Source organism: Mus musculus, chromosome 6, assembly GCF_000001635.26.
Source record: "Mus musculus strain C57BL/6J chromosome 6, GRCm38.p6 C57BL/6J".
In the NCBI taxonomy this organism is placed as follows: Eukaryota; Metazoa; Chordata; class Mammalia; order Rodentia; family Muridae; genus Mus; species Mus musculus.
The window spans coordinates 23,408,948-23,434,941 of NC_000072.6; the positions used below are offsets into that span (position 1 = coordinate 23,408,948).

General features: G+C 37.7%; 1 protein-coding gene across 19 annotated transcripts in view; it reads right to left on the reverse strand.

Moving 5' to 3' along the window:
- Cadps2 (Ca2+-dependent activator protein for secretion 2) overlaps window positions 1-25,994 on the reverse strand; it is a 578,403-nt gene that overhangs the window by 146,175 nt on the left and 406,234 nt on the right. For 16 of the 19 annotated variants that reach the window (XM_030255458.1, XM_006505111.2, XM_030255457.1 and 13 more), the window contains exons 10-13: window positions 20,163-20,271; window positions 18,217-18,417; window positions 4,001-4,137; window positions 1,795-1,982 (exon numbers count right to left, since the gene is read on the reverse strand). In XM_030255458.1, the coding sequence (XP_030111318.1) occupies window positions 1,795-1,982; window positions 4,001-4,137; window positions 18,217-18,417; window positions 20,163-20,271 (635 nt within the window). Of the gene's footprint in view, window positions 1-420; window positions 1,096-1,794; window positions 1,983-4,000; window positions 4,138-18,149; window positions 18,418-20,162; window positions 20,272-25,994 lie in introns of those variants that run through there. The other 3 variants (NM_001252107.1, NM_001252106.1, NM_001252108.1) reach the window with 3 other exon arrangements.

Consider the following 25,994-nt stretch of genomic DNA (forward strand, 5'->3'; position numbering starts at 1 on the left):
TCCCCTATCTAGGTCTCCCTTTCAGAAACCCCTTATCCCATCTCCCCTCCCCCTGCCTCTATAAGGGTGCTCCCCCACTCCCATTCTCCCACCCTGGCATTCCCCTACAGTGAGGCATCGAACTAGAATGGAAATTACCTAAGAGATTTGGAGGGGTACATGATAAATAGGTCACTAATGGGATCTGTCCATGATGATCTACACAAATACCAATGTATCTGTGGAGAGCAAGAAAGAGCAAAAACCCAAAAAGGGTAGGATTAGGAGAGATAACTAGAATTAAAAATGGAGAAATTTGTGTAATACACAGATGAAATATTGACAGTGACAGCAACCAAGTCTAAGGGAGAAAATAAAAAACGTCAAGTTTAATGCCATGAGGCTATTAATGGAAGAGACGTGGCCACTAACAATGAATTCTTTTGCTCACTGGGTGTTTATTAGACAGTTATCTCATATCAGGAGGATTTCCAGCCACAGACAGGAATAACAAGAGTTTGCCCAAAGGCTGGATGTAAGCTTAGGTTTAATTTTAGATATGGAAGGTTGACAATGTTAGTAGAACATTCCAGATGCTACATATCTGCTATAGCTTTGCAGAAGAGTTGGGTGCGAATTTTCCAGAGGTCACAGTGGCAGCTTTGGAAATGGAAAAGAAGATGAGATAACAAACAACAACAACAACAACAACAACAACAACAAAACCCCAAAAAACTTCAAAAGAAAAAACCAGGCTTTGGAACTGAGGTGAGAAAGATTTTGCAGCACACTTAGGAATCTGGAGAACCGAAAAGTTTTGGCAAAGGGATGGCTTTGATAGTATATATCAATATTTTTTAAAAATATTAACAGTTTTTTAGTGTTTTACAATTTATTGTATGCTTCGCTTCCAACTATGATTTACGACTTTGCTTTTCTTATAGATGGGAACTCCGGAAAACCTGATGAAACAACCCCAGTCACTTAGTCATTAAATATCAATTTGAGTCAGGATGTTCTGAACGCTGAGTTCCTTCAACACTCTGCCACTCTGTAAATAACCTGAAACTCACACAGGATTGTGGGAAGAAAAAAAAAAAAAAGAAAGAAAGAAATCTGTGGAAATAAGAGATAGAACAATAATTAAATAAGTCAAAATGGTTAGAGCCTTAACAAAGCTGCCCTGGAGACAAGTTTAGAACGATAGTGTCATGGCAAATTTTTATGCGCAGAGGCACAGAGTTACTGAGGGTTTCATAGATGATTTTTTTCCCTGTCTTAGTAAAACAAAAGGTATATTCAATGGCTCAGAATTTTGATGCAGGGTGCTTGCTCCAGAAATCTAAGTTAGAGAAGGGTCTGGGAGGAGTCTCAGCTTTGAGTATGGTATCTGATCTTGCTTTAACAGTGAAAGTTTACTCCATAAAGGCTAAGCAAAGATCCTTAACCTTGCATCCTTCTGACAGCAAATCCTCCCCAGGGACACATATGCACCACAATGGGATTCGTCTGAATTCTTAAGCTATGCAGAACCAGGTGGCACTGAAGAACAAAAAGGCAACTTGCACTCTCACGGATATATTCTCTGTCTCTCTCTTTCTCAAGTGGTTCTGCCAGCAAAAAGAAACATAAAGTGCAGCTCGCCTGAATCAACAGTGTATTGATGTACATTTTTCCTTTGTGTGATTTTTTTCCCCCTATCTAAGAAGTACCTGCTATTTACAATCCGTTACTAGGTGATAATGGCAAAGCACATTCTCTCCTTCTTCCCAGGCAACCCTATACATTTCACTGTGTATTTGCAAGTCAAAATACCTGTTGCCGTGCACGTGAGAGGCACAGAATGCAAAGCTGTAATGGAGCAGGGTGGGGTCAATGACAGCACCGTTTTCTGAATGTTCCATCAGTTCTGTAAGGTAGCAGAGATGCCTGTGACAGCCTCTCACTCCGTAGCGGGCACAGTACTCATCTAACACAAAGACTTGGCCAGGGCTAAACCACCCCTGCAGGAGAAAAGAAAAAGACACATTTTCTCTTCTAAAGACTTGCTTTTTCTGTTATGCATATTCGCGCATCCTAAGCAGCAGCCTCAGAGCGGCTGTGGAACTTGCTTTGTCAGGGGCAGCTGTAAATGTTATTTTCAGATGAAATGTGTCAGTTTGGGAAGTGACCTGAGGCACTGGTAAACCTGTGACCGTGCGCGGGCACCTTGCCCCTCTCTACTGCCATTCAAAACTAGTCAAATTTTATTCACAAGTTTTATTTACATTTGTCAGTCACAAAGAGGGTTACTCCCTAACTCTGATCTCTTTATGAGTTGGTTAACAAAGCAGACGCCTGCACCAAAACTGACCATCCACTGGAAGCATTTTATAACCTAAACTAAAAGCAAATTTCAGTAAGTCTACCTGTGGCATGCATTTGCTTGCTTATGTCTGGAATATCTTTCTCACTCTGCCCTTCTGTGATCATAAGAGAGTTAGCGTTTTCCACGAGTCGTTTCTTGTCTTTCTTAAATAAGATCTCTTCTCTGAGAGCGAGGCAGAATGGAAACAGCCAATTTTGGCTAGTGCTGGAGGGTAGGGTTAGCTACAGCAGTTTTATAAACTATGCCAAGCTAATCTAGATTAGTGTGATAGATTAAAATGATAAAATGAAGAAGAGGGCTTTAAAATAAACGTAATAGCTCTTAAGGAAGAAGGGGACAGATTTACAGAAGACAATATTCATAAAGGAAAGGGAAGGAGTGTCCTCCATCCCTACTGTGGAGACAAGGAAGGCACTCAATGGAGCAGCCACATTACAGACACTGGGTCGCTACTATTTAGAACATCACACATGGCACACATTATGACTCAGCTTAAATCAGAAATGTGGACACAACAGAGAAAGACATTTAGTGAATCTGGTTGACAAGATTCTGTTCCTAATCACGTCATACTCCCTTCTTAGTGTATAGGAGACACATGGTTGCATTTTTCTCAGACTTGCCTTCCTCGCCTTTTCTCCTTCCTTGCCTCTGTCCCTCCCTTATTATTATTATTTTTAAGACCCAGTCTTGCTATATATCCCTGGCTACCCTGGAACTCTTTGTATAAACCCAGATGGGTTTGAACTAAGAGACCTGCCAAATCTGCTTGCCTCTGCTTCCCAAGTGCTGGGATTAAACATGCTTGCCATCAACCACAGCTTTATTCTCAGACTCATAAAGAAATTGATAAATTGTCAGTGTAAGCTCAACAGTTGATTCATTTTTTTCGTATCCACTAGATATCTCCAAAGACTTGAGAATACAGTGTCTGAGAACTGACTTCAAAGAGACTATAACTTACTCTACGAAGTTGTTATCCTTAGTATCCATGAGAGTCAACTTGTGATAGGACATGTCATTTATTTCCAACAATAAATACTTTATTAGCCTATATAACTTTAATCCCTAGACTCTGTGGTATCAATATAAATTATTACATCAAAGTCTCACTCTATATTCAACACATAATAGATAGCCCTAACCTACCTAAATCTTCTCTGCTTCTACCCCTCTGTCCCTCTACACCTCTGTTTCTCATTCTGTTACCATACTCCACCATACTGTTAGTTTTTCTGTTTCTTCCTCCTAGAGCTTATGCCATCTTAGGAGTCATAGAGGCAGGTGCAATGCAGCAAAGCCTGATGAGTAGAACATACACTGTAAAATGTGGGTTTTGGTGAGTCCTATGGCAAAGGTTTTACGTCTTTATTTAAAGCGTTTTCTTTTCACTCAGCATTCTCTTGGGGCACTGAGAAAGCAGTTCAGCATCTATTCCAGTCTATTCTCCCATCTATTGAGTGGCACAGCAGTGGTCTTCGAGTGTATAATTTTCAAATTGAGAAGCAATCGATTGGAATTCTTCAACCCTAACCCCAACTACCGTGATTAAATGAGTCAGGAATAAAGTGATGTTTTACAGCAACTATTTCTCACTTTCTAAAATCTTTTATTCTAGCCTATAGGTGAACAGAGAGACAGATTTGTACCCACCAAACAAGAATACGAATCATTCAGTCTGTGATCCAAAGTCTGTCTCTGGAGAATTCTGAAGAGGAAGGCATGGTCAAGCTTGCAAGGACTCGCAGAAATAAACTCATCCATCCCGTGTTTCTGAAAACGGTCTGCATCTGTAAATCCAAAAGGTCACTCATAGCACATTTATGTTTCCGATTTAATAACCAACAATATAGTTTACAAGGAACATAAAATTCAGGACTCTTAATAATAGGTGACCACCCTTAATACATTGTTTATGATGCAAAGAATATATGATATTAACATGAATTGCAACGTCTGAAGTCACAAAATGACAGGGAGAAAAAAAAACCATAAGCCATTTAGAATGAATATATTCAAAGAAAACCTTTTAACTGCACGTATTTATTATGTGTATGAGTACGCACCCCAGGATGCACATAAAGGGCCAGGGAACAATTTGCAGGAACTAACTGGTTCCTTTGCTTCTGCTACCTTGGTTTCAAGGGTCAAACGCAGGTTATCAAGCTTGGTTGCAAACGCTTTTATCTTTTGAGACACCGCATGGGCTCAAAATATAATTTTTATTCAAAGTTGTTCCTCAGACTCACTAAAAGAACAATCTCATGTCCCAATTTTAAGAGAAGTTGGGCTGGACATGGAGCACACCTTTAGTCACAGTGTTTGGGAGGCAGGGGATGGAGGATCTCTGTGATGAGGCCAGCCTGATCTACACAGAGAGTCCAAGCCAGTCCTCGCTGCATTGTAAAACCCTATTCAAAAAGAAGGGGAGAGAAAAAGAGAAAAATTGACGCATCTTAAGATTATTCTTGCAAAAAGAAGTAACCCCAAAACAATCCAGGTCTGTTCATAAAGAAAACAGCAAGGATGGCCAGGAGCCTGCTTTCCAAATGGCAAACTAGGACAGAGTTAAGCACACACGCTTCAGCTGGATCTCTTCCAGTCTAGCTCTTTGTATAGAGCTTTTAATGGGCCCAACTTTAATGCAGAGACTGCATTGAACGCTCTCAAGCTTCAAGTTTAAGAGATGCGAAAAAGGGAGCATCGTGGCTGTGCAGATATGCAGACAATGCACCACATCCCAAATGGCACTTCAATCAGAGGTTCAAATTTACTGCTCTTTACAGATTGCATCTTTCAACGTTGGTAGACCCTGCGGGTTTATCAAAAGGCAAGCTTTTATGATTGCTTTCATTAATGGTATGCTTTGTCAAAGTCTTCAATGTGATTTACTAAATATAGACAGAAAAAGCCCCCACGCTTCCCAAAAGGAGTGCTGGGGTGTTACTGCATTAGATCTGACCACACAGCCAGTTATCAGGACTGAAGTGGACCTTTCCACAGTTATAAACATGATGCCCATTGTTCCTTAAAATTCATACACAAATCTCTTTCTGGTCATCACAAGAGAAGAGTGCTAAATGCAAGCTAAGTGTAGTTTCTAAAAACCCATGTGGTACAGTCCTAAAACTGCAAAGGAAAAGAGACAAAAGTTTATTGATTAAACCCAATTATAGAGTCAGGCTCATAATAAAACTCAATATTGATCTGTGGACATGATGCTAACATAATCGGTCACATTTAGATATTTAGCTCAGATCCTATTGATCCATGTCAAGTTCAACTTTCAGCCATATTTGTAGATGGAAGAACTGTATAATTCAAGCTGAAGGGTCTTAAGAATCACATTTAAAAAAAAAGACAGAAAAACTAATGTATATCGCTAGTCTACAAAACATCAAAAACCTGAATGTAGCAATAAAGAATGGAAGACGATGCATTGATAATGCAAGGTATTCTTCCATAATCATCTTTGGATAAAATACCATTTGTGATCTTTTATTTTTAATGATTACCCAAAGGATGAACTATTATTGTATGATACACAGTATTCAAAGGACGAACCCTAAACTTTTTGTTTTTAATTGAGAAGATAGTTCAACTTATCTTGTAATTTGTCTCAGTCTTTAAAAGTTGAATATATTGTGATGTGAAATAGCATTAGATGAACAGGAGGAAGCACACCCAGGAGGCAAAGCACAAGCGCTTTACAGTTGAAGGAATTGATCTATTTTAGCATCTTCATTCCCCCAAGAAGGAATCTGATCAGTGTCACCTCTGTGAGATGATTATTTTTATAAAATAACTGCTGATTTTTATTCATTATTTCTTTCAGCAAAGGTCATAAGAAGCAGTTAAAAATAACGACCATTAATGGTTCATCTGTGGAGATCAGGATATGTGATATATTTCAGAGGAAAAACCGTCATAATACTTATTTTTTGATAAAGGTTTAAAGAATCATTTTTTAAAAACAACAGAAAAACAGTCATGAAATACATGCTTCTGGAAATGATTCTGTGGTTAATTTTTATACTTAAATAATTTTTTTGAACTGATAAAACAATGCTTATGAGATACAACAGCAAATCATTTTTACTAATGTGACAAAACACACATGATTGGAAAATTATTTTTCAACATTTCAATTAGTGATAATATTATATTCACAAATATCAAGCCACAAATGAATATTGTCCTCTAACTTAGAAAATAGACAAACAAACTCATGAAGGTTGTCAGGTAAAACCCAAAACAAGGTTTGGTGAGATAGCTCAGTGGGTAATGGCACTTGCTAACAAGCTTGTTGACCTGAGTTCAATACCCAGGACCCATGTAATGAAAAGAAAGAACTGCTTGCCTCAAATTGTTCTTTGAACGCCTAAATTTGCTATGGTACATGCAAGGTATCCAACAACCACCCCCAACAATAACAACAAACAAACAAACAAACAAACAAACAAAAAACCCCAACAACAACTTGATGTCCCTTAGGTCTTTAGCTTTTCGAACACATTCTGCAGAGATCAAGGTTCTTTTCTCCTGTGTCCGATAAGGACAGTGCCAAACACAGTGCAAGACACAGTGCAAGATACAGTGCAAGACACAGTGCCAAACATGGTGCAAGACACAGTGCAAGACACAGTGCAAAACACAGTGCAGGACACTGTGCAAAGCAGGGTGCAAGACAGTGCAAGGCACAGTGCCAAACACAGTGCAGGACACAGTGCAAGACACAATGCTAAACACAGTGCAAGACACAGTGCAGGACACAGTGCAAAACACAGTGCAAGACCACAGTGCAAAACACAGTGCAACACACCACAGTGCAAAACACAGTGCAACACACCACAGTGCAAAACACAGTGCAAGGCACAGTCCACTCTTAGCTTCTATGAAGTCATAAGGAATTAAAAATAAACTCCAAGAGAATTTGGACCTCCCTAGGTGACAAATATTTTTATTTTTAGGTTTTTTTATTCAAATTTTATCTTCTTTAAACTAAAGTTGGTTTAGTTGTTTGGCCTTTATTTTAAACAAAGGCAACTATGTATATGGTTGTTTATAGCACCCTGCAAAGTACAAGGAATGGTATCAGCATAAAAGCAAGGGAGTAAGATAAGGATGCATGCTATTGAAGGCTCAGTATTTTTAACATAAGATTCATTCCGTATATTACAACATATTGTCATGGAAACATAAAGAACGTAAAAAGTGAGTGAAGTGAAGCAGATTGCCAGGTCACATGACACAGTTAACCTCTGGGAGGAGAGCAGCTACAATCTACTTATTTAACAAAATCAATCAATGCAACAATGTCTTAACTGTGTCTTTTAGGAAACCTATACCCTGCAAACCTGTTACTTCATGTCTTTTGTCTGTCTCCCTAAATTTCTTCATTCAAATTATTGTCTCACTGAAAATAAACTATAATAATGTTTATTTTTTCATTTTAATAAGAAGATATTTTCATGTCGATTTCTCTTGGCATAAGTCATCTACATTTTACTCTTAAAGGACACAGGTGAGGCATATAAATCAGTTGGAAAATGTGTTTCCAATCACCTAAAACCTGTTGTTTAAAAGTGGCTTTTGTCAGGTTACCTTAAATTAACTCTTACCTTACAGTAACATCATCTGGGTATTTTAAAAATAAAAATATATCTGTAGTTATAGCCAAATGTTCTCTGATAGGATACCAGCAAATTTCAGTTTAGTTTGTCTTATGAAACACTGTAAGAAAATTATCAAAACAAGCCAGCAAGAAATGATCTTAAATGATACATTGCAATATGTCATAAATTGTGATGATTAACCTATAGACTAACTACAGATGTGGGACTCAGTAATTGAGGGTGCCGATGAAGTTTCTATGGTAACAGCTGGATATCTAGGTTCTAACATCTCTCAGCGGTATTGTCACCAGAAGTGCAAACAGTGGACGGCATAAAATCCAAATTGAGCAACGTTGCTGTTTGCTAGGAATTTAAGAAGATATAAAAGTTTTATTTAAGTGGAATGTGAAAATTTGAATGTTTCATTAGGGTAATTGCTGTGTGGATGGAAGAGAGAAGAATAGGAGGTCACCAGCTTCAACTGATACAGTTAACACTGACTTGAAAGTAAGGAATGCAGGAAAAATAGGAGCCCAAAGAAGACCTGGCTGAGCTCTGCCTAAACCTGTCTATATTTTTTTATTAGATATTTTCCTCATTTACATTTCAAATGCTATTTCCCTTCCTAGTTTCCTCTCCGAAAGTTCCCTATATACTCCCCCGGCCCTGCTCCCCAACCCACCCACTCCCACTTCCTGGCCCTGGCATTTCCCTGTACTGGGGCATATAATTTTCACAAGACCAAGGGCCTCTCCTCCCATTGATGGCCAACTAGGCCATCCTCTGCTACATATACAACTAGAGACAAAAGCTCTGGGGGGTACTGGTTAGTTCATATTGTTGTTTCTTCTACTGGGGTGCAGACCCTGAATTTATGAAATTCTTAGGCAAATGGATGGATCTAGAGGATGTCATCCTGAGTGAGGTAACCCAATCACAAAAGAACACACATGATATGCACTCAGTGATAAGTGGATATTAGCCTAGCAACATAGAATACCCAAGATACAATTTGCAAAACATGTGAAACTCAAGAAGAAGGAAAACCAAAGTGTGAATACTTCGTTCCTTCTTAGAATGGGGAACAAAACACCCATGGAAGGAGTTACAGAGACAAAGTTCGGAGCTGAGATGGAAGGAAAGACCATCCAGAGACTGCCCCACCTGGGAATCCATCCCATAAACAACCACCAAACCCAGACATTATTGCATATGCCAGCAGGATTTTGTTGACAGAGCCCTGATATAGCTATCTCTTGTGAGGCTATGGCAGTGCCTGGCAAATACAGAAGTGGATGTTCACAGTCATCTATTGGATGGAACACAGGGCCCCCAATGAAGGAGCTAGAGAAAGTACCCAAGGAGCTGTCTATACATTTCATTCAGTTCATACCCTCATACAGCTTAGAAGTTTACCTGAAGTTATAAGTGGCCTGCAAAAGTTGGCACGTTCATGCTCCGGTATCATACATGTAACCTTCAATAGGTAGAGTATAATACTTTAAGTTTTTATGTAATTAAGTCTGGTTAGTATGCTATTATCTTAAATATGTGGGATTTTTTTTTTTTTTTTTTTTTTTTTGCTTAAGACTATGGTAACAGTCAAGACAAATATCATTTAGAAGTTTATTCATATCTCAATTATTGATCAACTAATTAGCCTCTTTTTGCTATGTTAGTTAAAATTAACATGTGGATTTCTATGCCTTGTATTCTGTAGTAAATACTATAAAAATATATTCACACAATAAAAGTTTTGCTTAACAAAGGGAGACTGAGGATTCTAAGTTAGCAATCTGAACATTTACCCAGAAACTGTCTGCTCAAGGAGAATGTAACATGGAAATGAGGAAGGCAAAGTGTTGTTAAAACAGCAACGTAGTAAGAATGAGGAAAGCACTGTCATGAAATTAAATGTGAGCTATGCTCTCACTTAAGGAATTAAAAATTATTAGGCAAGAACTAAAGAGATGGAAGGTTTTCTGGCTCGTGTTTACAAAAAAAAAAAAAAAAAAAACCAAAAAGATTTATCTTATTTGTAATTATGTAATGTGTGTGCGAGTGGCTTTGAGTTCCCGAGAGTTGAGAAGAGGTAGCAGACTCCCTGGAACTGCGGTTACAGGCAGTTGTGAGCTTTCTGACCTGGGTGCTAGAAACTAAATTCAGATCTAATAGAAGAAGAGTTCTCAGCCTCTAAGCTACTGCTCGGCTGCCCTGGTTCACAGTTGACATTTATTATTGAAAGTTAACTACTACTTTGTTATGTGTTACTAAGATAAAAATATGCCATGTTACATATGTAATCAAGAGAAAATGGAAAGCAAGGTGGTTTTGGATCGAGATAGCAAACAGAGATAGCAAACAAAGGTAGTTGTAAAAACCTGCTCAACTGACAAAGTCTGCTTACTACATTTGAGATGGAAAATGTATTTAGCAGCACGTGCTACCCGTTCTGCTCCTTTTGACCAAAGGATTTGCATAGATCTTCAGATTTAAAGAAAGAGTTAAGATAGATTTGTCTATTGGAGAAATCTATAATATTTATATTTTACATAAACAATATTTATTATTTTTGATATCCTAAAAGATAAGGTATTCTCTACTAGTTGAAATTGATAAACTTATTATTTGACCATCACTAAAATTGTTATGCTTAGTTAAAAAGGTTTACAGGCCAAATAAAATTGAGACAGTTAAAAGAAGGAAAATAACTGGTCCCTCAATTTAGCTCATCAAATGTGACTGTTGTAAGTATGTCTACCTTCTCATATTACAAATAGGCGCCTAACATAGTGGAAGTAATATCATAATAATAATAGAGTGTTTTCACTTCATATACTCTGGCCATCTTTGCATGTTATTACATTATCTTTATGTCTTCATGAAAAATAATATTAGATAGTTTCTTCTGATATGATAAATAAACTTAAAAAATGTCAGTGCTAATGAAAATTTTCTGAATCTGGCTAGAACATTGGAGTGTGACATTGTAAATAAAGATGATAATCTTCCAAGTTCTTATCAACACAAAAATTATAATTTATTTGATCAGAAAGAAAGAAAAGAAAAAAAAGATGAATAAAAAAAAACTTTACCTTTACCAACTACAGGTTAGCAAAGAAATAAAAAGAGAAATGAGATATTACATAGTAAGACAATGTGTCGTTTTAGCTTTATGTTACTTATTTTGATTGGTGACTATAAAAGTTGCCCTAAGGGAAGACCAGGAAAAGAAAGGAACAACATTGGGTCCGGAGAGGCAGCGAGGCCAACTGCAGAATGCTGGGAGTTGAGATTCTCTCTCTGACTAGCTGCAAAGGTACCCTTCTTTCCTTGTTAGCTTCCTTTAAAATTCTAATTATTTATTTATTAAAAACAGATTAAAAGAAGAAGTCTGATCTGATTTAAAAAATACAACTAGCAGCTTGCCAACTGGAAAAGCATTGTCAGTGGTGACAGCAGTCTGTCTTTAAGTCAGAATAAGTACAGCCAGTTCTACCTTGCCTGATCAGCAGGACCTGCCCCATAAAGTGACGCTAATCAGAAAAATCTGCTGTCAGAGAAGGCTGAATGGCCTAGCCCGGCAAACTGATTGCTAGACGTTTTAACCATGAGTTCTGCATCATTTAGCTGCAGTCTTCACTCTCCAGGCTGGTGGTTTGCAAATACTCTCTGTACCTCGGCACAAACTGTGCATTCAACACATTATGAAAAAAGACAACCGAATTCAAGTTAATGAGGGTGGCATTTTCACAAAAGTAGTAGTCAAGTCACTGTGACTCAGTGGGGCCCCAAGCGGGAGTCATTTATTCTCACTTGAACTCTGTTGCTTATAACACATGGCAAAAGGTCTGTAGATTGTTGGGCTCGAGGAGGGTGGCATGATTGGGGGCGTTACTTATCTATCAAAAAAAAAAGTTAAATGGGGAGAAAAAAATATAAGTTTATCAACATTATCACAACACCATACATCAGGCAACATGGAAGATTAGTTCCTAAGAGATGTGACATGAACAAGGCAAGCCTTAATCTGCCTTAGATTAGTGCCAGAAAAACTGCTTCAGGCCGCCGCTTACATCATGGCACAGGGAGCCCTAGTATTCTTGGCTGAAAATGGGCTGACCCTGGAGGAAGGCTACAAGTGGCTAGAATTGTCAGGAACACCCAGAGAGGATAGGTGGGCGGGGAGGGAATCCTCAGCTGATGCCACGGGCAGGCCCAGTCCGCCCCCCTCAATCCGTGGGAAATCAGGGGTTCGGCACGTGGACATAGTGCCTGCGAGAATGGGGTGACAGACCGACACGACAGAAGGGAGAGCTGGTGCCTTGAACCGGGAGTTCGGACAGGTAAGACTTTTCTCTCTTTTTCTTCTTTATTTCTCATTTTTCATAGGATCTTGTCAGGGCGCTGCAGGCCCACTGACAAAGAATTGTCAGTGTGAGGAGGACAAGTAAGTTTTTACCATGGGGCAGTCTGACATTAAAACACGTTTCGACGTCTCACCAGCCGTAGTAAAGGCCTACGCTGTAGTGATGAAAGGAGGGAAACTCAAAGCTAATTTTAAGAAAACCTGTGAGAATGAAAAGTGTTCTCAGGGGAATGAAAGCTGCATGTTTTGGTTGTTAAAAAAAAAAAAAAAACCAGGACACCTGAGGAAGGATTGTAAAAATCCCTCTGGAAACAAGGGCCTTCATCCAGGTCTCTGCTCACGCTGTGGTGAAGAGAACCTTGGAGGAATGAATGTAAATCAAAGTCCCATAAAGATGGGACTCCGCTCACTAAAGATGCGGGTAAGACAAAAAACTAGATAAGGGGCAGCCCTTAGCCCCGTTCAGGAACTGTGGACCTCGTTATAGGACACAGCCCCAGTTATAAGAAAAACTTCAAGTTGTGGATTCTGATACTTTAGGTAAAGTTAAAAGTCATGGTTAAAGTATAAAAGGAGACTCCATGTCCACCTGCTGGAACCCCTGATTTCCCACGGATTGAGGGGGGCCGAGTGGGCCCGGTCCGTGACAAGCTGAGGATTCCCTCTCCTCCTCCCTGTTAGCAGTTTCCATGACCTCTTCCTCCAGATGAAGGACAAGCCATGGTCCACGGTCAGCAATCAGTGACCCTAGATCTATTTGGCCTGTGTTACAGACAGCAGCGTTAGAGTGTGGAAGTGTGGCTCCCATGTGGGATTCACTGCTACTCAGCATCTGTGGCTGCAGAAACTATTTGAAGGGGACTCTGTATGTGTGTGTGTGTGTGTGTGTGTGTGTGTGTGTGTGTACACTCGTGCGTGCGCATGTCCATGTGTGTATTATTATTCTTTGGGAATACGAGAGGTGGTGCCCAAACCTCACACTGATCCTGGAATGCTGGTTTTATCTTGGCAGACAAAACATAACAACTATTAAGGAGGATTGTGATCAAAAACCAGGAAATTAATCCTAGTAAAACACAGCTTCATTCTTGCCAGCAAAACTTAAATCCTGAGGAGGGAAAAAAAAAATCAAACCCTTTCTCTGTCAGTAAAGCTTCAGAATGTTTATATGCTGAAAATGAAAGAAACATAACTAAATTATTCAGGAAAATAATTGCTGAGGCAATTTTTAAGGAGATGGAGAGAAAAAAAGACACACATAGAGGAACAATGTAACAACAAACAGAAGTTGGAAGAAAGCAGAACAAAACCTTTAAAGTAGTAAAGCATTTTTTTCTACTCTGCTTGTAAGAAAGCAAAAAGAATTCATCACCAAAGCTTTACATTATAAGATAAAAAATAACGGAAGTCTTCCATGGAGTAAAATCTCTATACAGGAAAGAAATACAGAGCTTGCAGCTGAAGTACCCCAAAAGAGGAGAGTCTACTAAGAAGGCTTCTACTACCAGACTGCCCGAGTTCTAAAGCTCTAGCAAAGTACAGTACAAATATGTAAAGTGAAAGGTAAGCCCAGTAAAAGAAAAGAAAGGAGAGTCTAGAAATACAAAGATATGCAGTCAGTTGATGCTGACAAATGTCCAAGGGTAGCCTTTGGAACTCACCAAATGCCTATATGGTTCCATGATCACTGATGTGCACATCAAGGAGTGTAAACACTGATTCAAAACAGATGCAAAACCTAAGAGGCATTTTAAATAACATCTAGGTACACGACAAACATTTAAATATTTCTTTAGGTGAAGATTTACTATTCATGACATTAATGTTACTGTCTATTGTCAATTTGAGATCTATAATCACCAGGAGATGATGGGCCTCTGGATATTCCTGTGGAAATTACCTTAATTCAGTTAACTGAGGGGAGAGGATCTGCTCACCATGGGTGGTACTATTCCTTAGGCTGCAATCCTAGGTGATAGAGCAGAAAGTGAGCTTTGTACAAGCACCCATTGCTCTCTTCTTCCTGACTGTGTATGGCATATGACTGGCTGCTTCTTGCCACTGCTCTCTTAGTTTCCCCAACACAATGAACTATATCTTGAACTGTGAAACAAAAAACAAAACCCAAAAATCAAAACAAACAAACAAAAAAAAACACCCTATTTCTTCCTTAAGTTACTTTTGTCTGGCTATTTTAGCATAGCAACAGAAAGGTAACTGAAATAAGTATAACTATTTAAAAATCAGAAACAATGTCTCTAATTCCAGCATTCAAGACCTTGATGCAGAAAGATATAGACTGTAAGTTCCATCATGATACATTATTTTAAAAACAACAACCAAACAACAGCAAGAAGAAAACAGACTTCATAAAAATTGAGATATATTTCTTTTGAAAGGAACTATTTAGATTTATGGTAGAATAAGCCACAGATGAAGAAATATTAGTCAAATGTCATATTTTACATCTGGAATATGTAGATATTTCAAAACACAATAATAAGAATGTAATACAAGCAAAATATTTTGGAGGTCAACTAAAAAAGAAGATAAATGAATAGTAAATGACCAAAAGAAGAATAACACCAGAAAAGAAGCCACAGGCACTAATGAAAATCTCAGTGCCAGGGATGGGTTACCTAAAAGGTTTTGGCTAGAGTCCTATGAGGCCCCCAAATAATGCAAATATTATATATGTCTGAAGGTTTCTTACCAGAGCTAGATGGCAAGAGTCTATTACTGAAGATAACTCATGCTTGGTTTGCAGGATACACAGAAGTCTAGCAGGAGAGGAGGTGGACACTTTCTTCCTACTAACTCGCTCTCATAATGTCCAAAGATACCATGAAGGTTGCTTGGGGGTGGGGTAGGAGGGAGGATTTTCAGTAAGAGTCTTACTCAGTTGTGGGCCCTGATTGGCTGTACCAAAATAAATAAATAAATAAATAAATAAATAAATAAATAAAATAAAAAAAAATTTTAAATGCCCTTTATTGCAATAGTGGCAAAGTGAGCAATGGGGGTAACCACCTCCTTTCTGGCTGGATTTGAGGCCCATGCCACAGGATGGAATTCTCCTCTGGTACTGTAAACTCAGTCAAAAATCATGGCTTAGGAGGTCAGAGGCTTTAGTAGAGAAGCTACGGCGGTTTGTAATTTCGTTACACGGATATGGATATGATATGCTTCCCAATAACCATGTTCAGACATATGGATCAGCTTTGGTCAAGCAAGGTCCCTTCTCCAGTGGGCATCAGACTAAGTGCAGAGAGATGTCAGGGACGAGACGTAGAGCATAAGGGACTGCTAAATGTTTACCCTTACACAGAAGGATAATTTTACAGAGGATGCTATGAGGAGGGAGTAAAAGTCAACTAGGAGTGAAGGAGAAGAGTAGAGTGCAATGGATGCTTTGTTCAGGGCACACAAGGCCCCAGTCTTCCCTGGGTATAGACAATTAATAGTTACAGGTGGGGGAAAATATCTTTTTTTGAGTGTGTAATCACCAGTAAGAAGCTGATACTTAGAAAGAGCCCCTCACCCAGGATGCTGTAAAGAACCCTAAACCCCACAATATATCATATTTAAAAAAAAAATAAGAAAAGACAAAACTAAAAAAACCATGAACGTAGGAAGGAGAGTAGTTGGGACAGGAAAAGCATCCGTGGAAGTCGTGGGGGGTGGGGAGCAAGGTAGGGTAAGGAGAGGTGAGGAGGATATACATACATTACGCACATGTGGGAAAATGTTCTAATGAAGCTCATTATTATGTATAATTAATATATATTAATTAAAAGGAAAAATACACTAGCTCAAAAGTAAAAACAAATAGGCAACAACTAACCAGGAAAAAAAAAAAAAGATGCAATAGCAGTGTAAGTAGGCCATGTTATGAAATACCCTACTGAAGAATAAAGGAGTGGTCCTCAGATGAGAGGCCAATATTAAAAAGTGTGTAGGAATTTTGAGTAAATGGAGATATATTTTACAGGAGGAGCTGAAACAAGTGAGTATTGCTGGAATAAGAATCTGGATGTGTTCTAGGTCTTTTGCTCTTATGAAAGACAACAGGAAAAACGCAAAGTGGACATAACAGTAGGTGCAAAGAGGCAGGTGTGCTCCACTATCACAAAGGAAATGTTAAAAGGATGACATTAGGTGCACTCAAGAAAACACGAATGAGTTTTCAAAAACAGAGCTAAACGCGAAAACTAGTATTACAGCATCATTTATGAGGCCCCGACGCCTCCCAAACCAAACATGGATTTGAAAGAAGACAAAGGAGGTTCTAGTTAAATACTGTAGAACTGTCTCCTATGGATAAAGAATGGAATGTGGTCAGTGCATGCAGTAAGAACTGAAGTCCTAAACACTCAGTTTAGGCCTACTGAGTATGTAATTCAGGAGAAACAAGATTATAGATCATTCATAGGGGCAAAATAATCCAGGGACAATCCCTGATTAGAGCAATAAAAAGACCTAACAGGAGGAAAGCATTCTGGTATGTATGTGTGTGTGTGTGTGTGTGTGTGTGTGTGTGTGTGTGTGCGCGTTTGTACTGATGGAGCCTTGCATCTGATGGCTCAATATGAGAGCCCATGGCATCATTTCTAACCTGAGATGTCCAGTAGCAAGGCAGCAATTGATGTGGTCAGGCTGAGACAGAAATGCCAGAATGAGCCTCCTGAATGAGTTCTCTGCACGGCACGGTGCTCTTAGAGACTATTCAACAAGAGGCTATGCACCACTGTGGCAAAAGCCTACTAAACTATGCAGCAAAGTATTCCAAGGTTTCAAAGGAGTTGAAGACATACATCCCACCCTTAGTTGTCTGGCATAAAGAGCCTCTAACGATGCTCAGATGTAACATACTTAAGAGTGTCTAAGGAGAAGAGGGTAATTATTTGATGCAAGGAAAGAAAAATAAGGACATAATGCATGTCAAGATGTTACTATCCCAGAGAAGAACTTGACAATAAAAAAGCCACAACTCGAGCTTAGAGATAGAGACAGAGTGATTTATCTAGAAATAAGGGAAGTTTTGTTAAGGAGTGTAACAAGTTAAAGCCTTTTTTAGTCCGGTGAGTATTCAAAGTGAGTTTGAATCCGCTCATGATACTATTACACAGCTTACAATGAACTAACCACCTCCAAATTAACAGGAAAGACACACCAGATATTAATGCCTTAAATCAGCCTACAGAGAGTGATAAGACATCGAAGCATCTGAAGAAGCTGCTGTCTTTCTTTAAAACAAACAAACAAACAAACAAACAAACAAACAAACTATATGTTCCTCTTATCATTCTATAACAGGGAAAGGAATAGCCCAATTTCCCTGGCATGTTACCAAAAAACAAATGCACTGAGTGATTCTTCAAGATGTAGTATTCTTGGAACCTGGCATTAAATTTGATTTTATGACATTTCCTTCCTTCTAATAATAAGTCTCTACTACTAATAAAAAAAAAGATAAAGTTTCTTTTTGGAAGGTTTGCAGAACTTTTAAAAATGTTTTTGAAATTATAATATAACTACATTTTTCTTCCCTTTCTTCACTTCAAAACCTCCTTGTTATTCTTCAGATTTATATCAGGTTTTTATTAATGATATTGCACGCATATATGTATAATATATATAATTATAACTCTATGTATATAATTATACATATATACCTAAATATATTCAGCTTAGTCCATCACTGCATAGTTATTATCCGTGGTTTATGTGGAAAATTAGATAACGAACTCTATGACTAATAGGAACTACTTTTTATTTAATTAGTTAATTAATAACACAAGCTATAATATTGAACAAATTTGCTTCAATTTTGTGTTTTATTAAGGTTATTATTTGATAATCAAATTAATTTTCACAAAACTTACAAAGCTGAGCATCTGCATGGAGAGCTCCGCCTTTAGGATTCAGCTTCTGGCTTTGGACTGCAGGAACTGGTTTGTAAGACTGGCCTGTAGCCCTGTACATGGCTTGTACCCATAATATTCTGTCCTGTTCATCATCACTGGCAAAGATCACAGTATCTCCCTCTTTAACAGCGTTGAAGAACACCTGACCACCCTGAAGGCCTGTGGAAGAAGAAAGACACCATTTAACCACACACAATGGACAGAGTTTAGTCCTATTGACCCAGCTTCATTCATATGATCTTAGGGATTTAAAAGACCTTATTTGAGAATCTCACCCCCAGTCCACAATTTAAAGGGCCACAGCAAAACCAAGTCTACACACAGCTCATTGAGACAATCAATTCTTGACAAGAGGGTATTACTCAAGACAACAAACACATCCCATAGTGAAATCTGGTATTCAGTGCCAGTTAAGGAAATTCTTTGTGTTGGCATATTTGGCATTCTACATGTAAATGAACTCTACGTTTAGAAGAAGTAAAGCTGAGGGTAAGGCACACATGATACCTCATATTGGACGGTAAGTTTAGCTCTTGGATAAGATGGTATCTGTAAGTAAGAAATTAGTGAATGTGGCCACCGAATTCAACTTCTTCATCTCTGCATGTTATTTTTAAAATGTATCTAAGCCTTACTATCTATGTTTCTTAATATTGCTGATTCATTTTACTACCATCTATATATGTATTTATTTACTCATTATTTTCAAACACCATCTGCTCAGTTCTACAGTCACCATAACCCAGAGAACCCCATACTCAAATGCTTGATTTTAGAGTGTTTGGAGTGTGGACTTGGGATCATTACAAATAATGAGTTATCTTAAGAGCGAGATCCTAGTCTTAACACCAATTTCATGCAGTTTCACATAAACTTATACCCATAGGCTACAGTCGATTGCTATTAATATTATTCTTATTGCCTATGGACTTTGGATACAACTTGTCAATTTTTTTTCAGATGTAGAATTTTCTAGCTGTGGCATCATGTGAACATTCACAAAAGTGTTTTAGATCTTAAATTTCAGATTTTTCATTTGGTGATGTCCAAACTACTTTAATATACTTGGAGGGAAGAATGTGCTTTTATGGAGAAAATTAGAATATAGCATAATCATTGGCATGATAAGAATATCTTTACTTGTGAGGTAGAGGGATGTAGATCTCTCTTAGTTTGAGGACAGCTTGATATACATAGTGAGTTTCAGGCTAGCCAGAGCTATATAGACTCTGTCTCAAAAATCTATCATCTATCCATCCATCCATATATAATTTATTTGCCATTCATTACCTAATTGTTTTATAATTTTGCTTCCCAGTGAAGTTTCAATACGTATTGTTATATTTCATTTAATTTTTCTCTCAGTAAAATTTAAGGATTTTATCAATGTATGAGAATAATAGAGAAGCAGATGATGTTAAAAGACATAATTTGAACCTAAAGGTCTTGTCTGAGAGTTACATGAGTTTCAAATAAATTCTCTATTCATGAAGGAGAGCGTTTTAAAAAAGATTTATTTATTATTATACATGAGTACACTGCAGCTGACTTCAGATGCACCAGAAGAGGGCGTCAGATCTCATTATGGGTGGTTGTGAGCCACCATGTGATTGCTGGGATTTGAACTCAGGACCTTCAGTGTTCTTACCCACTGAGCCAACTTGCCAGCCTGAAGGAGAGTTTTAAATGGAGGAGAAATGCAGGTGCTTGCAGAGCTGCAGGCATCCACACATGATTGGAAAAGTGCTTCACTTAGAATTACCTGGGTGGAAGTCGGAGTGGGTGGGTAGGGGAGCAGGGGGGTGGTGGTGGGTGGTGGGAAGGGTATAGGGGACTTTCTGGATAGCATTTGAAATGTAAATGAAGTAAATACCTAATAAAAATGGGGAAAAAAAAGGAATTACCTGGGTGAGGGTCTGTGTAATCCACTGTGTATCCTTCCAGTTGCATTAATTCCTGTGGTTCCGACTTTTTTTCTCTATAGCTGCACATAGCAAAGGTGTACTGGCTAACCTGCTCAGGGTAAATAAAATAGAGAGAGAGAAATAGATTTTTACAATTATAAAAAAATAATAATCAAATTTAAGTCTTAGTTTTTCTTCTTTTCCTCCAAGCAAAGACATGTAATTTGCACGTGAATTTTTCTATTTTGGCATTTCTCCAAGCCCACCTCTGGGGCTGAAGTGCATCTCTTAGGTCAGCTGTCAGTTAGGCCTCAAATGATGAGAATGGCGGTCCAGTATTTCCCAGGTCAATGAGTCCATGCCATGTATTTTTCTAAAGGAGATGGAAACTAGCCCACCAACCAGACATGATATGACTTCATACTCAATCTTTCTGTGTGTTCTCAACTTTCTTTTTGACCGCTGATTAAACATGACCATCAGAGATCTCCAGGTTTCCAGTCCAGTTACATAGGAGCTACACATGATATCTGTAGTAGTAGGGGAACTCCCAAACACTATTTTGTCTGTGTTGTAAGCTAAGCTGCTCTTGACTATAGCAATGTGCTGCTTTACTCCGTGCCCACTAGAACGCCAGGGATCATCTTCTTCTCTATTTCCCCCTTGTTCTGGTGCCACTTGTATGCCAGCATTCAGTTAGCATCTCATCTTATACATTAAATATTAATTTAATTTGTACAATATTACTATATTTTCTGTTTCATTTTCTTGTTTACTGTGACTTGAGTCTCACACCATCACTTTGAATTTAGTTTTTTCCTTTAATAGAATCTTTCGAGTCAGATTTTCTCATATCAAAACATCTCTCAGGCTTGTGCATACTCATGAGTGATAGTCCAGTTGTTTTGTATAGAGTTTGTACCTTGGCAATTTTGTAAGTGTCTTGAAAGTATTATTTCATTGTTAAAGGAATATGCATGCATGCTGAAAAGCTCCATTGTGATTTGCTAGTACTCAACTTCCTTTTTTCTCTGTAGCTGTTCTTAGATGCTCTCTCCACCTTTGAGGCTGTCGAGACGGTGAGGAGGCAAAGGTATTGTGGCTAACCTTAACATGACTTGAGTTTTATCTCCGAGACTACTGCAGTCTGTCCTCTACTTTCAGACATACTAAGTGCTACCCACACACATACATACATAAACAAATAAACAAACAGACTGTCTTCCTACTATAGTTTTACTATGAAATTGCTAGGGCTGACATGCATATCTTAGGACAGTGTGTGTCTTGAATAGTTTGTGGTAATATCAATTTTAGAATATTAATTATCATTATTATCTCAGACACTGATTTTGGTCCCATTTGTTCTATTTTTTTCTTTCAATTTTATAAAAAAATGCTGAATTCACATTTTTCTACATCTGTTTTAACAAATTATATATTTCATTTTTCTCCACATACCCATTTTGAGTTGTAGTTAATTTCTTTTGAGTCTAACTAACATTCTATAAATAGTAGCATTTGTGATTTGTATTGTACTTTATTTTAAATTTTATTATAGATTCCTCCAATTTACTGTTAAATCTCCCTTTATGTTAGGTTCTCATGTCAGGGTCTATATTTTTAAGCTGTTTAATAGTTCCATCTTTGGAAAATACCTGATTTAAATCTCTTGTTTGGTTTTCACAGTGTGATGCTGTTGTTTTGTTTATTTAGTTTTTATTAAAATTCTGAGGCTGTTTAGACATAAAAACAGATTAAAGACAACTGTTCTACAGTTTATATATATGATAATTTTATGGTTGAATTCCCAAAGGATGAAAATAATCAGTTTAGTTTCATAATGTTAGATCATAAGCTATTATTTAGTGTAACGTTATCTGCTGATATTCTATAAAGCCTAGGTAAAGAATTTACACCCCTATCTCTACTTTTATACCAGATGTTACAAGGTTATCACCAACCCAAATGTATTTTATGCATTTTTATATTTACTTGTGTGTGTGTTATGTGCACATGAGTGCAAGTGCCCATAGAAACCAGAAGAAGGCATCAGGCTGACTTTGTAGTGGTTGTTATCCACGTGACTTGGGTGCTGGGAGCTAATTTTGGGACCTCTGCAGTGCAGTAACAGCTTTTAAGGACTCAGACATCTCTTAAAGGCCTCTATGTTTCTTAACACTGAAACTTCATTTCTATTTAATAAAATAAAGATATTGAGTACAAGGCAAATAGAAAATTTGAAGGCTTTTTTTTTGTTCACATTTAGACACTGAGTACATACTCAAATTTGTATGGCTAGGGCCAGATCACTTTCTTGGTCCATCATTTTACTGTTTGTTTTTTTTTTCTAATTTTTTTGTATCTATATTATATGTTTCTTCTTGTGGATAACTCAATTATGAGTTACTTTGATTGGATAATAAATATTAAGCATATCATCTAATCCCACACTCCAGATGCCAACTGCTGTCAGAGTCCTGATTCATACAGAAGTTTCAACATTTTGTTTGTTTGTTTGGGTTTTTTTGGTCCTTGGTGCCATATTTTTTCTTATAGTTCAGTTTAGCATATAAGATATACAATATATATGACCCAGCATTTACAGGTGTTGAACAAGATAATATTTACCTTGTAGAACTAGAGACTGAACCCAACATCTTCAATACATTAGGCACACTCCACCCCCAAACCCATGTTTTATGATAAAAGTTCTACCTTTGTAGCACACCCTGGTAGTCAACTTAATAATCCCCAAGTCTCTGATTCCTCATTGATTGAATTATAAGAAACTTGCCACCATGGTCATCTCATAAAAGACCTGGTAGTATATTACCTCACAACCAGACCACACTATCAATTTAAATACCTTAGGTAGGTCTTTAAATTTTTCTCTGTATGGACTTGGTGAATAAGAGATCTTACTCTTGTCTTTAAGACATACACCTAAGGGACATTTAATGCCAATATCACATTTCAGAAAGAGCAAACAATGATGGGTTTAATATATAAAATAAATCAAATAACATCAACGGTATCTTAGGTATTAAACTGTAATTAGATATTAAGGGATTTGGTGAAGCAATGCTTTAACATTAAATTAGAACAAAAGATACTTTGAACATATAATTAATGCATCTCCCTTCTCCATCTTTTATTTGAGAGACATTAAAACTATACTAAGAGGAATTCCCTGGCACATCCCCGCGTTAATAATCTGAAACCCGCTGGGAGAGAGATGGAAGAGCACAGGAGGGTCTGACTTCTATACACAGCTTGCAAACACTTCCAGCATTTACTAACTAGAATACACAGCTATCAGTGGGTGAAGTGCTCCAGACAGACTATTCATCTTGCCCACCTTGATCATTTCTTCACTTGAACTCCCACACAGGAGAATATTACCTTCAACTCTACGAACACCTCTATTTCTAAATCTCAAGCCTTTACATTTTCTCCCAAAATCTTTAATGCTGGTCCCCATTGCTTTTCTGTCTTCTGTTTCCTTTTCTATGACTTAACTTCTCCAGAACATTTACAATCCAGCTCCCAGAGCATGCGCATATATTCTCTGTCAATGTCTACATGGACTGTATGTTATTTAAATTCAAGATATTGTTCTCTTCTACCATATTTGAAAGTGTAATACTTTTAAAAGCATAAAAGTATACATTTGTCTTGTTTTAAATACACGTTGTGCAAATACTTCACCAGGACAAATGGCATTTACTCTCAAAAGCATTCTGTCCTAGTCACATTGGACATTGGGTTTTAAACTCCAAACACTCCACTTAGAATGTTTGGGAAATGATCAGCATGAGGTGACACGCCCTGTTCCACCCAAGCAGCAACTCCTGAAGGCATATGATTTGAGCTGGTGAGGCAGTACAGTATAAGTTTATTTCTGACCATTGCATATTGAGTACAGTCTTCACACCATTCTTCCTTCCATGTCCTCCCTCAAACTCCTTCCATGTCCACCTAAGTCCTTCTCAAATTCAGAGCCTCCCAGTGTTTACTATTATTGTTTAATACCCTTACACAGAATGTATACAACCTGCAGGGTTCACATATGTAGTATTGTACATATATGTTTGGTGGCTAACCAATCAGGGGCTTGTTCCTGGAGAAGACTATGTTTTCCTTGCAGTAACCATTAATTGCCATAGCTTGTCATCTAAGGGTAGAATCTTTTGAGAATCACTATCCATATTGGCATGTCAATTTGTGTAGTCATTTTTAGATCTTGGTTAGGCATGTTCTCAGAACACATATGGACAACTAAGCTGTAACCATTTCATAAGTAAACAGTCAAAACACTACAGTATGAAGATTCAGGAGCCATGAATTTAGAGAAAGAATGGAAGCCAAACTTGGAAAACTAGTCAAGATGAGATCACTTGCACAACAAATGCTTGTGCCATTTAGTGTGTGTGTGTGTGTGTGTGTGTGTGTGTGCGTGCGTGTGCGTATGTGTGTGTGTGTGAGTTTATGTATGTATACTACAGTGTCTGAAGATGTTAGAGAGAGTACTGGATTCCCTGAAGCTGAGTTGTGAGCTACCAGATGTGGGTGCAGGAAACAGAACCTGACAGCTCTAGAAGAATAGCAAGTGCTCTTAACTGCTGAACTATCCCTTCAGCTGTGAGAAAGACATTTTTAATTTCTTAAAAACATATGTATCTTATGAGAAACATACCATTTCTATATACTTTACCATGTAAAGAAAAAGAAAAAGAAAAAGAAAAAGCTAAAATATTGGAAAGTAGTATGACCTAAAAACAGATTAGAAAAAGCTAGTATTTTTGGCATTATAATGGAGCATAATAAAATGTACTTTATTGATGCTGACATATACATTTCTATTGTAGTTGACAGGGGCTATTAGCATTACAGGTTTATTTTTATGACAGTACTATCTTAACATTCTATGGAGTCATTAATCCTTAAAAACAAGCAAACAAAACCACAAAATGAATAAAAGATTATTTTGGCACTGAAGACTTCACACATTTTGATTATCCAGTAGAGGTTTGAAGATAATACATTTACAATTCAGACACTAAGATATAGTTCACTAAAAGAGGAAGAGATAAACTGAGAACCAAGCTTTATTGAAAAGAAATTATATGCTTATTCCCTAAAACTATCTGGATACATATAATCCCAGCTCTTAATAAAGGTGAGGTAGGAGAACTGTGAGTTCCAGGCCAGCCTGATCCAAACTGTAAGTCCTTGTCTCAACAAAACATGACAAAGGAATGCAAAAAACCAAACCAAACAACAAACAACAACAACAACAACAAAATAACCAAACTCAGAATCTACCATAACATAGTAGTTACAGTACTGAGAAATAAGATATCAGAGCCTTTGAGATTTTGAGATTATGATCTCAACTCTTGCTAATGGTGAGGAAAGTGGAATCGCCTTTCCAAGGTTGTCCAGATCACAGTGCTCATATTAAGTCCAGGATGTGCCTTCTTACTACAGGTTGGTATTCATTCCATTCCATTATGCTGTAATTCTCATTCTGAAACTCAAAACAAAACAAAACAAAACAAAACAAAACAAAACCCTGTATTCCCTAATCACAAGCCAATTTTCTCTGACTGTCTGGCAAAGCCATTATATGAGACAGCACCAATTTACTACCAAAGATTACCAAGAGTATTAGAGAGAAAAGGGAAATAGTAAATAAATCAAGGTCTTATCACTTTATTACTTGTTTCTTCACACACACACACACACACACACACACACACACACACACACACCCGACACTTTGGAGGGTGGGGTCAAGGATAGTCTGGGCCATAGAATGAGATCTTG